This window comes from Pseudorca crassidens, chromosome 6 (assembly GCF_039906515.1).
Source record: "Pseudorca crassidens isolate mPseCra1 chromosome 6, mPseCra1.hap1, whole genome shotgun sequence".
Taxonomy (NCBI): Eukaryota; Metazoa; Chordata; class Mammalia; order Artiodactyla; family Delphinidae; genus Pseudorca; species Pseudorca crassidens.
Genome location: NC_090301.1, coordinates 12,933,035 through 12,946,664, shown reverse-complemented (window position 1 = coordinate 12,946,664; position 13,630 = coordinate 12,933,035). Strand labels below are relative to the sequence as shown.

The window sequence follows — 13,630 nt, the reverse complement described above, 5'->3', positions numbered from 1 at the left end:
TCTGAAAACAAAGAGAACTCTAGTACTCATAATAGTAGCTGTGGGTGCCTTGGGGATTATCCTGTAACAATACCAAGGAACATAATCCTGAACAGAAATTCAGTTCACCTTACAGGGAAGATGAGAAATGATGGAGAAATTGCCATCCTTAAAAAAAAAACAATGAAAGATTGTATCCAACAAGAATAAAAAGAGAGAAGATAGTTCTTTCTAAGTAACAAAGTCCAATGGGCACTTACTTAATAAGAACTTTAAGATGATGATGAATTATTACCCTGGAAAGATCACATGATAATGTCTTGATGATGGTTTATTTCAAGGAATTAAAATTAATGTCTTCTTTCTTCCTTCTTTCCTCTCTCCCTCCCTCCTTCTCACCCTCTCCTTCCTTCTACCTTTTTTCCATTCTTCCTTTTCCTTTCTCTGTCTCTCTGTGTTTCTCTCTCTCTCACACATTCTTTCTTGTTCTCTTTACACTTGACCTTCACTGAAATTTCACAAACAACATCAACTTTTACTTCTAGGATGGATATTGGTAGTTTATTACACAAGCAGGGGTTTTTCCTTGGATGTAGGGAGAATAGATACTTTCTAGCTCATAATTAATCTTTTAATGGAATGAGTTTTTCTAAGGGGAGGAAAGCCTTATCTTAACTAAATTTTGAGGCATATGTCCATCGTTTTTGACCCCCAAACGCCTTGGCAATTTTTATATTAACAAAATTTAGGATGAAAACTTACTGTTTTTAGTCTTGTGGTTCCTAAGCCTCACTATTTAAGGCTCAAAGCACAGTGTATTTCTAAAGGTAAGTGAACTGGACGATTTAACTTTGATGTCACAGCCCTAGAGACTCTCTAAGAGGCTTGGTTATAAAAATAGAATCTTTTCTAGGATTTTTGAGACTTTTTAGAAAATTCTTTTGGCCAAAGAAACCTTGGTGGATCCAACATCATAAGGATTTGTTTCACCAACTAGGTCCCACAAACACCATGATAGATTCCAAATGTATTTAAGTCAAAGACAAGGTGAAACAGAAAAGAAGAGCTAAATGAGTATGATAAAGATAAACCAAAACCTCACAATTAAAAAAAATTGTCCTTATGACATGATACCATCAAGCAACAATGTTATGGAGTACGTATGTATGTATGTGTGTGTACATACACACAAATGTGTGCATTTTCCACCTGCTGGTGTACGCATGTGTGCATAATGAATTCATAAGTAATCATCTCAGCCTGCCACTGCAGGTGAAGTCATAATCCACATGAGCCATGTTGGGATTGAACAGTCGACCGCTGGGTGACCTGACTTTAAAGCTACAGGGTGGCTGGCTGGCAAGGTCAGCCGCCATGTGTGATGAGTGGTTCGTGGTTATATTGCAGTCCCTAAGGGGGTGGATGAACCAAGACGTGATCTGGACCACGGTCCAATAGGGGTAAAGCAAGGCCTTTGTGGGTCACGATGAAATTGGGAGTTTGCTTGGATTTTAGTAAGTCTCAGTCTGTGCTTTAGAGATATCACTGTCTATGCTTGGAAGAGGCTGATTAAGTCAGAGTCTGACTGGAAACCTAGCAGGGGAAATTAATCCATAGGTACATTGGGTAATATAAAAGGCATTGGATTGTGTCACTCATCAGATAATCTCTTCAACATACCCTTTAAAGGAACCTCATAGTAAAAAAACATTATTTGCCATCCTTTTCTAGGAAAAAATGTTGAATTTTCTCCACGTGACTAAATGTGCTGATGCAATAAAGGGATATATGGAAACATCGGCTTATTATGAAAACGTGTCAACCAGGATTCTGATAGATGTTTTACATTTATTTTGTGTAGTAAAAGATGATTCCTTAAGAGATGCTAGGAGTTATGCCTCCTGGGAAGTTAGGTTCATTTATAAGTTAGAGCGATAGGTTATGTCATCATGGGACACATTTATATTTGAACACTCTTATATTTTCAAGAGTGGGTGGGTAGATACTAGAATCACCTGCACAAAACTTAGGGAGCGTTTCCCTAGAAAATCATGTACCCTTGAATGAGAATCACTGCTTTGGTAAGTCGGGGAGCCAGACCTTGAACCCAGGCCTTAAAACATATTCTATGTTACTGTCATTGCCACAATTTGCTTTAGAAGTTGCATTGACGTTTTCTAGGTTAATTTGAGTGTCTTCAGTGAAAGAAAAATCATATTAATTGAACACTTACTCTGTGGTCCTCACCAACATAAATACTCAGAGCCACAGCAAGCAGTGCAAACGGTATATAAGTGCTAAGCCTATCTGGAAGAAAGAGGTAAACAGGGTTGCAGGATGCGTTACAATAGACGTGCACGTTGAAGCAGGCCTTAGAAAATAGATAACATCTGGTCTGATGAAAGGCCATGCGTGGGGACACCTTGTGAAGGACAGAAGCAGGGTCAGATGTGGAGACCGAGAAGAGATGCTGAGTTGTCTATGCTTTGGGGAGCAGACAGCCACGGAGAGCACAGTGGATCAGATCAGATGGGGCCAGATCACAGCGGGACCTTTGAAAATTAGCCAAGTGAGTTTGAAGTTTTTATCATATGAAGTGGGGAGTAATTTAAAACTTTTGAATAAGGTGTGTGATCTAAAAGCAATTTAAGAAGTTCCGGCTGGCATTGTGTACAAGTTAGTTTTGAGCAGAGAAACTATGGGTATGGGGACCAGCAGGTAGATTTTACATATATATATATATATATATACACACACACACATATATATATATATACACACACACATATATATTTAATTATATATAATTATAATTATATATATTACCTATATTATATATGAAATTATTTTTGGTTCAAGTTGTTGAATACCAAAATTGTGGTAGTGTCTGTGAGTTGAAATAAATCACAAAGAAAGAAAATTACCACAGGACTAACTTTATAGAGAGAGGAAAAGAAAGCTCTGAACATAAAAAGTAAGCTTCTAGGAAAATGGAGGTAATGTTCCTCCTATAAATGGGAAAATCAGAAGGATACCTAAGATGTTGAGAAAAAGCTATCATTTGGTCCTCGCTTATTATTATTTTTTATATAGTAATGTGTATATTTTAATCCCAAACTCCTAATTAATCCCTAGTCTCTAGAAGGCACTGGGGCTTAACATCAAGCAAGGAAGGGTGTGAGGAGAGGACAGACCTGTAGAAACCTCCATGTGACCCAAGAGGGAAAAGATGATACACAAGAAGCCATGACAATGCACATGTTCTGAGGGAGAAAGTGCAGAGGGAGAAAGCAAAACAAGACAAAAAGACAAATAGAAAACAACAGAGAAGAGAGAGGTGAAGCCATAAGCATCGTAGGTGGAAACGGTTCCGTCTTTTATCCATCATTAGCTCACCTATCCCCACTCTCCTAGATACCAGACTATGTGATTCATTACTATTTCTTTATACTATATAGGCAATAAAGTGAATACAAGGAATACATCCTGAAATAGTTTTGACTTCTGGGTGGGTTGGAAAATAAACCTAAGCACCCGTGGTCCTCCCTACTTCAGCTTTTACCACCTGCTCAGCACCACTGGCAGGTGTGAATTATCACAGCGTTTTTTTTCTTTAAATAATGTAGATCTTTTTTTTGTACTTGTCTTTTTAATTTTTTTATTGAAATGTAGTTGATTTATCATGTTGTGTTAGTTTCAGATGTACAGCAAAGTGATTCAATTATACATATATATAAACATATATTCTTTTTTTTTTACATTCTCTTCCATTCTAAGTTATTACAAGATATTGAGTTCAGTTCCCTGTGCTCTACAGAAGGTCCTTGTTGGTTATCTCTTTTATATACAGTAAAGTGTATATTTTAATCCCAAACACCTAATTTATCCCTCCATTCCGTTGCCACTTTGGTAAATAAGTTTTTTTCTATGTCTGTGAGTCTATTTCTGTTTTGTAAAGAAGTTCATTTAGATCATCTTTTTAGATTCTACAAACCATAATTTGAACAGACACATGCACCCCAACGTTCACAGCAGCCCTGTTTACAATAGCCAAGACATGGAAGCAACCTAAGTGTCCACTGACAGGTGAATGGATAAAGAAGATGTGAGAGGCATACACACACACACACACACACACACACACACACACACACACACACAAAATGGAATATTACTCAACCATAAAAAGAATGAAATAATGTTGTTTGCAGCAACAGGGATGGACCTAGAGATTATCATACTAAGGGAAGTGAGCCAGACAGAGAAGGACAAATATCCTATGATACTACAGCTCTTTTAGGGCCCAGCCTTCCCTAGCTCCCAGAACACGAGGCGTATCTTGATCAATGATACCATGGCACCCTGTACTTCTCCTTTCTAATTTTTCTGAATTTTCAGGAAACCGTTTTAGGCATACTGTTTGTCTCCCCTGAGTAAACATAAACCTCATTAAAATATGGGAAATTGGTGTCTTCCTCACCCATATTCTTAGCATCCACTGCAGTGCTTTGCACGTGGTGGGCCCTTGATAAATGTTTGTTGAAAGAGCAAAGAACAAATGAGCTCTTTAACTTTTACTGCCCACAAAGTAGATGTCAGCATCCTTCTAACACCTGTTCATTCCCCCAGCAAATGTTCTTCTACCACTGATAATTCCACCGAGAGGACTGATCACAGCTGCTTTTATATAATCAAATGCATAATTTGTTGCTTAATATCTTTGCTCCTGGATAGATTGTAAGTCTCTCTTAGGGCAAGAGTGGGTTTTTGGTGACCACACTCTGTACAGTCCCTGGCACATAGTAGGTATAAAATAAATGGATTCTGAATAATGAGTAAAGGATTATATTCATTTGTTTTGAAAAGAAATAAAACTTAAATGATATGAAAAACATTTTCTAAGGTCCTATAGCTAGTGGAGTCATCTCATAGTCCAAAGCCTGCTTATGGTCTTTTTTTTCTTGCTAAATCAGAAGCACAGAGTAAAAGACTATCTAATTTGCCAAAAAAGGCTATTAGTACCCGTTAAGATAATTATTTTAATATGGATGTGAGGCATTGTTTAATAGTTTGAAGCAGGGGTGGGAGAGGAAGGGTGTGTGTGGGTGAGGGTGTATTGAAAGGTCTCTGTGTGAATGGACGCCAGCTTATATTATTCTTTGTATCTGTATCTGGTGTCTGTGAAGGATGGGGAGAGAATGGCCAGAAGGCAGTGAGCAGAGGCTGAAGTTAGCCATAGGTCATGTGATGCAGACATAGCAAAGCTTTTCTCTGAAGAGCAGCTTATATAAAAGTGGCATAGGGCTTCCCTGGTGGTGCAGTGGTTGAGAGTCCGCCTGCCGATGCAGGGGACACGGGTTGGTGCCCCAGTCCGGGAAGATCCCACATGTCGCGGAGGGGCTGGGCCCGTGAGCCATGGCTGCTGAGCCTGCGCGTCCGGAGCCTGTTGCTCCATAACAGGAGAGGCCACAACAGTGAGAGGCCCGCGTACCGCAAAAAAAAAGTGGCATAAAGATAGTGTTCCTATCCAGCACAGAACTTGTTCTCTAGCATCAGCTTGCCACTGCTTGGTAAATGAGTGATGTAATATCATTTGAAGCCACTAGTTCAGAGAGTTTCATCTTTAAGTCAAATTTATTAATATAATGAAAGGTTTTTTTGAAAAGTGCTTGTGTATTTGCAATGCAAATATTAACCTTGCTGAGCCTCAGGTTTCTAATTTGTAAATTGGGAGCATTTATAGCTGATTCGTAACTCTAAAGATTATCTTTAAGATTAGAGATAATTTAAGTGCAGCCCAAACAGAAGCTGGGATATACTAGGCACTCAAAAACTGACAGCTAATATAAAAGTTTGTGGCAAAAGCATAGATGTCAACTTTTCTTTTGATGCCTTCTTCTCCTTTATAAATACCTTCAAATATGTCTGAAAATCAGTGTCGTCTGTATACCATAAATTCTGAGCTGCTTGAATGAAGGGAACTCTTTCCATTCCCCAAATTGCAGTCTTCAAAGTATCTTGATAATGACCTAGGCAGCCTATTTAGGCTCCTTAAATAGAGGAAGAGCTAGGGGAAGGCTTTTTAATTTTGAAAAATAATATTATTATGAAAGATGTCAAAAGTCTTCGAAGTGGTTATACAATTCAAAGCAAATGAAGTTAAATTAGAGAAATGTTACATCAAAAGCATGGTGAAAGTAATCAGCACACTATAGACTTGAAAATTAGAAAGTTAGGAAAAGAAAAAGAAGGAAAGAATAAGAGAATGAATGAAGAAAAGAAAGAATGAAAGGAGGGAGGGATGGAAGAAAAATTTGGAGAGGGTGGAAAAGACATTTTAGGACACAGGAGACCCTTGGACCACGACTGAAAATGAAGCACCAGAAATAGTCATGTCACTGGCTTTTTCCCCAGTGGGATTTTGTTGCTCCAGTAATCGCTCTATAGAAACTCACTCTAAATAGGGTAAAGTGTGCAAGGCAACAAGGCGTGGAACTTAAGTGGTTTGTTCTTTATTCCCAGGAGCTGATCCGTGAACAAGGCTCATTTTAGAATCAATTGTTATGAAATTGTTTCATCACCTGCCAATGATTAGTAAACATCAGAAGAATTCGGTGTATTAAAAGAACGTGTAGCAAAACCAGAAGAAAGCCTGGGGTCCGGTTCATCCCTGCAGACTTTGCTCAGCTAATGCTCTGTCTTTCCCCCTTGTTCACAGAACCGAAAGTAAGCTGCAAACTAGGCCGGTCTGCGTCCACATCAGGTGTGCCCCCTCCATCCGTTACTCCTCTCAGGCAAGCCAGTGACCTGCAACAGAGCCAGGTACCATCATCGTTAGCCAATCGTGATTGACTTCCTGTGATGCGACATGCCAAACGCTTTCCACCTCTGTCTGTCGTGTGTTGCTGTAACAACTTTGCATTTGCTTTTATTTTTCTGTGTGTGTGTGGGTGGGAGGGATGAGCTGTGGCCGTCTGTGTTTTCATTCAAAAAGGAAAGTCTTTCTTCCTTGCGATTGGTGAAACTTTCTTCGCTGTTTGTTACCAAATCGTTTTTGTCTCTGGTTTCCATCATTCTGTACTATAAATGTAAACTTGTACTATATGTATTGGCTTAGTGGTTATTTTTTTAAAGTTCTTTCTCTCTTCCGTGTTTTGTGTACTTTTATACCGTCTCCGAAAATTTATCAACGTTTGATAAATTTACCGACTTTGTTTTATGTAGATTTCTTTTTAAATGTTTTGTCCACAACCCTTGCACAGATGTTGTCAATGAATTTGTACATATTGTTTAGTTCTTATCCTATTATGCTGTAATATTTGTGGCCGTCTTACTTCTACTTTTATTTAGCTTGGAGCATGACTGTAAGACAGTGAATATCGATGTCCTGATAAATATTCATATACCAACTCATTTGGATTGAACACGGCAGCTGGTCTTTTTTCTTGGCCATAAAGACAAATTGACCAACCAGATAATCTAGGTATTTACCCCAAACTGTAGATTAATAACGCAATCTTTAAATAAATGACTTTTCTCTCTTATACCAAAAATATCAGAAATGTTCTCAGTAAGGGAATGTAAGTGTTTATGCATGGTATATGAGATCTCTATTATCATTTGGAGAAAAGATACAAGGAATAAAGGCATAAGCTACAGTATCATTTAATCCCTTAGAGTACAGTATGTTGCTCTGATGTTCATTGGTACATGCTTGTGTACGGAGGATATAGTATGGGGAAAAATCACTACATGTAAATGCTCTATCTATAATTCATCCAATAGGAATTCAGTACAATGACAATTTGTGAAGCTTAATTGTTGTTACTGTTAAATGTATTATGGGTGTTAAATAGGATAGTACCATCCTGGAGTGGTTTCTCTCTGCTTGTCCCAGCTTTAATGTTCACTTTCATAAAACTCTTCTGAAATTGTAAATTATAAAACTAGCAATGATACCTCCATGGGAACTGTCCATTACTGATTAGCAAATTACATATTCATCAATTATATAAATGTCAAGCTATTTTAAAAACATAACCAGGAAGAATAATTGCATTTTTTCTAATGGGAGACAGGGTGCTTTATAGTATTTTGGTCTGGCTTAAATATGCACAGCATTTGATTCATGAATATATGAGATATCTACAAATGCAAGAGATGAGAGGCTCCTCTCAAGAGCATCTCAAGTGCCATTTAGAATTTCTTGTGTCTTAATTTAACATTTTAAATGCTTTGTAACCAAATGAATCCACCTCAAACACTTTTTTGGGTATAAAAGGGGTAGAAACAATAAGACAATGAATAAATAAATAAATAACACAATTAACCTCACTAAGATAAATTGCCACCTTAGTTGATTAAAGCTATTCCAAAATATTACATTTGCAGATTTTCAAAGCTCAAAAACTTGAATACAGAAAGGAGAGACCTTTAGCTAGCTGGCGGAGGATTGCATCAATACAATCAATTTTCCAAGTATATATACCTTGCTATTGCATTACCTCGGTATCTCAGAGAGGTTTTGTGTTCTTTGTTTTCATTTGCTTTTTCTCCTAATTATCTTTATAGTTGTTTCATCCTATGCCCCTTCAATTCTCAATGAAAGCAGTTTCCTGGGGTAACTTACAGACAGAAACAAGGTGCAACTCTGTACCTTTGCATTATCAGCTCTTCGCTTACCTGGTAGAATGTTCTTCATTCTTCAAAACACAGCAACAGGAGAAAGACCCTCTTGTTACTTAGATGCTGCACTTTTTCTCTCCAACCAGGAGAAATTCTGGCACACAGCCACATCATAGAAGGGGTGTCAGGGCCTTCTATGGATACGGAACACCTAGCATTATCCGACAAATAATCATCCTGGTCACTTTTTTAAAAAGTGTTTTTCCTCCACCGGGATTCCTGATAGTTATTAAAACACAGAATGCTTAATAGACTTAATAGATGATTAATAGACTTCTTACTAGGAAATCTTTGGAAGACCATGTGATCTGTTTCAGACAAACAAAAGCAGTCACTGAAATAATTCCGGTAGTGCTTATCTATCGAGGAGTCTGGCTTTAAGAAGCCATATTAAGGGACATTTCTGCTCATAGAGAAGGAGCTGTGTTTTTTTTTTTTTCCAGGTTGTTCACATCTTATCTCTTTTCAGCTCCCTCAGTACTAGTTTTTCACCCACCACTTCAGATCATGGTTGGAGCTTTCTGAGAAGTATTGCAGGAGGAGACAGAAGGGACGGAGGTTACTCCAGCAGAGATGGGTAGAGCTGGCCAAAAGGGACTGCCGCCCACCCCCAGGAGCCTAGGCCAATGATGATGGACCACCCCTAAAGAATCTGGAGACAGTAGTGATTGACTGACCCGCCGAGGAGCCCGGGGCGCATAGTGACTGCCCACCAAGGGCATTTGTGTAAAAATAAAAGTGGAGGTAATGTTTGCTTGGCTATGCAGTCTGTTTCGGCTTCAGGTAATATAGGAGACACAAGATTTGTAGAAATGTATAGTCTCATCTGACTGGAACTTTAAAATACGTAGGAGAAGACGGGAAGTTCAAGAAAGAAGTATGAGTTCCAAAGCATTTAGAGCTTCTTACACAACGCGTAATACTCTCTAAAACTCGGTGAGATGAAAAATAGATCTTTTCTTTCTTAATTCACTCCTGAATAAATAGAGCAGTCACGGGGCAATTAGGGGAAAGTGACATTTCCTTGGAATTTTACGGCAAAGCAGCCACATATTTTGGCATTTGTCATAAAGCAAACCTTTGGAAATTAGATTGAATTTCTGCATCTTCCATGAGAAAGCTATTTTATTTTCTTATTTATAAAAGCAAAACGGTATAGGAGAAATATTTTGCACTTGAAGCACATCACTTTATCTTTTTTTTTTCTTCTTCTGTAGTGAAGTAGAAAGCTGTGTACTCAGAAGAAAGAAGTGTGAGTGCCTCTATAGACAGCAAATGCTGTTCATGTGATCCCTCCATCTCTGGACTATGGTGTTAGTGACCCCCATTAATCTGGAGATGGGGCCATCTCTAGTTTTACTGCAGCAGGTGATGGAATAGAAACTAAGGAGCAGGGCCATGAGAAAGCCAGTCTTTCCTTCAAGGAAGGAGCAGCTAGGGTGTGTCTCCAAAGTGCCAGCTCTCTTTGGAAAAATGTTCCCAAGAAATGTCTGTACTTATTTTTTTTGGGAAGGAAGGAGATGAGAGCCACATCCTCTGACACACACATGCACACACACACACACACACACACACACACTCTCCCCCAATATACTTATGCACATGAATACACACAAACTCTCACATACTCTGCCCACTATCTCACACACACACACACACAATCACACACTCACGAACACACACACTTCACATTTTTTAAATAACAGCCCCCCAAGTCAAATCAAGGAATCACAGAGCTAACAGTGACCTAAGTGTTGAACTGAGAACTCACCTTCTCTCTGAGGTTTGTCAGTTGTTCTAAACTAGATTATCTCTGATTACCCTTGATGTCAGGAAGTGGGTAACAGAAAGCCATCTGTCACTTCCTTTGGACATACGTTTCAAAATCTGAGAGCCCCACATTTCTCTAGAAATTTAAAGATCGACCCTGAAGCTGTTATCTCTTGCTCCGTGGGCCCTGTGTGGCTTGAGAGCTGCCTTCTCACTACCCAGAAGTGGCCTTGTCCAGGCTGGTCCATGCTGTGCACTTATAAGCTGTTATCCAGGGAAACAAGCCCAGTTCCTTTCAACTTGCCCCTTCAGGATTATTTCTCAAACATTTATTTTTTTTTAATTTTTTAATTTTTTTTTTGCGGTACACGGGCCTCTCACTGTTGTGGCCTCTCCCGTTGCGGAGCACAGGCTCCGGATGCACAGGCTCAGCGGCCATGGCTCACGGGCCCAGCCACTCCGCGGCATGTGGGATCTTCCCAGACCGGGGCACGAACCCGCATCCCCTGCATTGGCAGGCGGACTCTCAAACACTGCGCCACCAGGGAAGCCCAAACATTTATTTCTTTTGATGGCAGTCCTCTGGGCTCCCTCCAAGCTTCTAACATCCTCCTTTCGCTTGATGACCCTGCTGGGGCCTTATGAGAGCCTGCCCGGGCTCCTGCAGAGCAGAATACCTTCTTTTTTCCCATGCGCTCCATGTCTATGTCTGCGCGCCAGCATGTGGCCAGCTTTCCTAGATAATGGAAGAATGTACTAGCATCCATAGCTTGATGCATGTCTAGGGTGTGTTTCTGGACATGCCTGGATGTCAAAGTTGTTTTCTAGATATAGTAAAAAAGGGAGCTAAATCACCCAAAGATAGAAATTAGGGATCAGTACATGTGAAAGACTAAGATGGAGAATTTAAGAGGATTCCCTGACAAAGACTTTACCCAGTTTACAATGTGACACTCAACGACTTTGGTTGGCTTACTAAATATCTCTCTCAATAAATCTCTCTTTCTATATATCCTCGAAAAAATGTTTTTCTCACACAGTCTAATTTTGTCTTTTCTCTTGGTCTTTAATACCTTCAGAGTAGCGAGGTGTTTTGATTGGTCCCACAGCCTCTGTGCTTCGCCTGAAAGCTTGGAGCAGACCATTGCTCCTTCTCAGCCTGTGTGTGAGGTCTGGGCTTTTGTAACTCTCAGACAATCAGGACGTTTGCACACAAAACTTGTAGGAGCCTGGAGAGCATGAGGAAGACTAAAGGCAAAGGAATCCTGAGTATAGTAACATAAATACTCGAACAACGACATGGAAAGGAATTCTAATTTCAGCCACTCGATGCCCGCCCACGTTTCTCAGTAATGTAAACTTAAAGGGTATGTTCTTATTTAATTTCAGCTTCTGTGCATTGGATCAGGTAGAAAAAGGAAAACAAACCTAACATCTGAAATAAAATAACACACAGTGTGAGAACTGGGAGTTTCAGTTTTATTCAGGGACTTACTGAGGACGATAGCCTGGGAACTATAGCTTCTCAGATAGCTCTGAGGAACTGCTCCAGAGAGGTGGGAGAAGACACCAGGGGAGAGGGGTACGTGCTATCAAGCAAACATCTCAGTAGAACGTTACTACTGCTAGTCACGAAGAAAGGCTATCTCAATTAATGATAGTAGTGTTTTTTCTAGGTATGTGAAGTTGCAAGAATCCAGGTTCATAAAAAATTTCTCTTGAGATATTTCTAACTATCTGAGGGCCTGTTTTTGCCTGTTTTCCCAGAGCACCTGATCTTCACCCTGAATTCCTTTCAGGGTGTGTTGCAGGTCACTGACTGCAGTGGCTAATGACTCAATCCTTGTAGAACTGGATGGCGAGTGACATTCCTTGCCTTACAAGCTCTAACAGTAGAAAAGCTTCAGTTCTCTTTAGAATTCCTGTGCTGCCATTAGTGTAGATGTGACTTGCTTTGCCAAGACCATACTTGCTTTATTCCAGCCCTGGGTCCTGGAACATATGTTATGAGGTTTCATCTGATCAGTTGCATGTACAATGTCAAGTGCTCCTATCTAGTAGTCAAGGTTTTGTGTTTGATGGGAGAAAACAGAGGAAGGAGCAGAGTATGGGGGTGGGGAGCATGTGGCTCCCCAAGTTAACGTGATGAAGGGGCCCCGTTTCTACCATCCCTTGCTTATGTATTGAACAAACCTTTTTGTGAGACCCTGTGGTATTCCAGGTCCTATCAGGCCTGAACTAAGAGAATGTTTACATCGCATTTGTACCTTTATATGGCTGGTTTGATCGTATGCTCAGGGTTACATCATATGATGGAAATGGTAAAAAAAAAAAAAAAAAAAAAAGCAGAAACAGAACATATAACCAATTAGCAAAAGCTGAACTCACTTCATTCATGCACAGAGATCCCCACCCTCACAGAGCTTCCTCCAGGCTATGCAATAGGTTTTAAATAACTCCTATTGTTTTTTCATCCTGCATACAAGTTAACCTGACATATATTTTCAAACATGGAAAAGCCTGATGGGGGGGGCGCTTGGAAAACCCCACTAAGTTTCCAATGCCATGTAAAGATAAGATGTTTACGGCATCTTATTGGAGAAGGGTTTATCTGTAAGAACTTCAAATTGTAAAATAAAATGCTATCTTAACAAAGATTATGTTACAAAGAAATTATAGTTATTTGTTATAAGAATGTTATTTACCAAAGAGATTGGATCTAGGCTTGTGAAAAGTGGAATAAATTCATGTTACAAATAGGAGTGTCAGTGGTTATATTGAGCGATTGCTGTGTATTATGGTATCATTGCATTAAAATAATGCAAGGGCCAAAAGGTAAACAAACAAAGGCTTTGTCTTCTGTGTGTCCTCTACAGTCCTGTCCGGTTGATTTATGAAGATGGTAGGCTTTAGTACTTTGTGGGGCTCCCATAATTAGTGTCATATTTAAAGAAGAAACAAGATTTTGTCATCACCTTTCAATAACAGTAATATGTGTCGTGAATTCTTTCATACAAAGAATTCAGACAAGATCAGGTGTGTTCAGGGTGGTATGGCCGTAGACCAGATGGTAGAAACTCAGATTGCTTTCCAGGACAGACCACAATCTGAACTGAGAAATGTTGACATATTATGTAGGCATCGTGTGCTTGTTAACTGCTGTATAGTTCACGTGGCAGAATATTTGGGGTCACTT

At 39.5% G+C, this 13,630-nt stretch overlaps 1 protein-coding gene across 3 annotated transcripts in view; it reads left to right on the top strand.

Annotated features, from left to right (window-relative positions):
* The window catches only part of NYAP2 (neuronal tyrosine-phosphorylated phosphoinositide-3-kinase adaptor 2), a 263,310-nt gene that overhangs the window by 209,803 nt on the left and 39,877 nt on the right, over nt 1-13,630 (top strand). For 2 of the 3 annotated variants that reach the window (XM_067740380.1, XM_067740379.1), the window contains one exon: nt 6,698-6,801. In XM_067740380.1, coding sequence (XP_067596481.1) covers nt 6,698-6,801 — 104 coding nt within the window. Of the gene's footprint in view, nt 1-6,697; nt 6,802-9,133; nt 13,501-13,630 lie in introns of those variants that run through there. The other variant, XM_067740381.1, reaches the window with a different exon arrangement.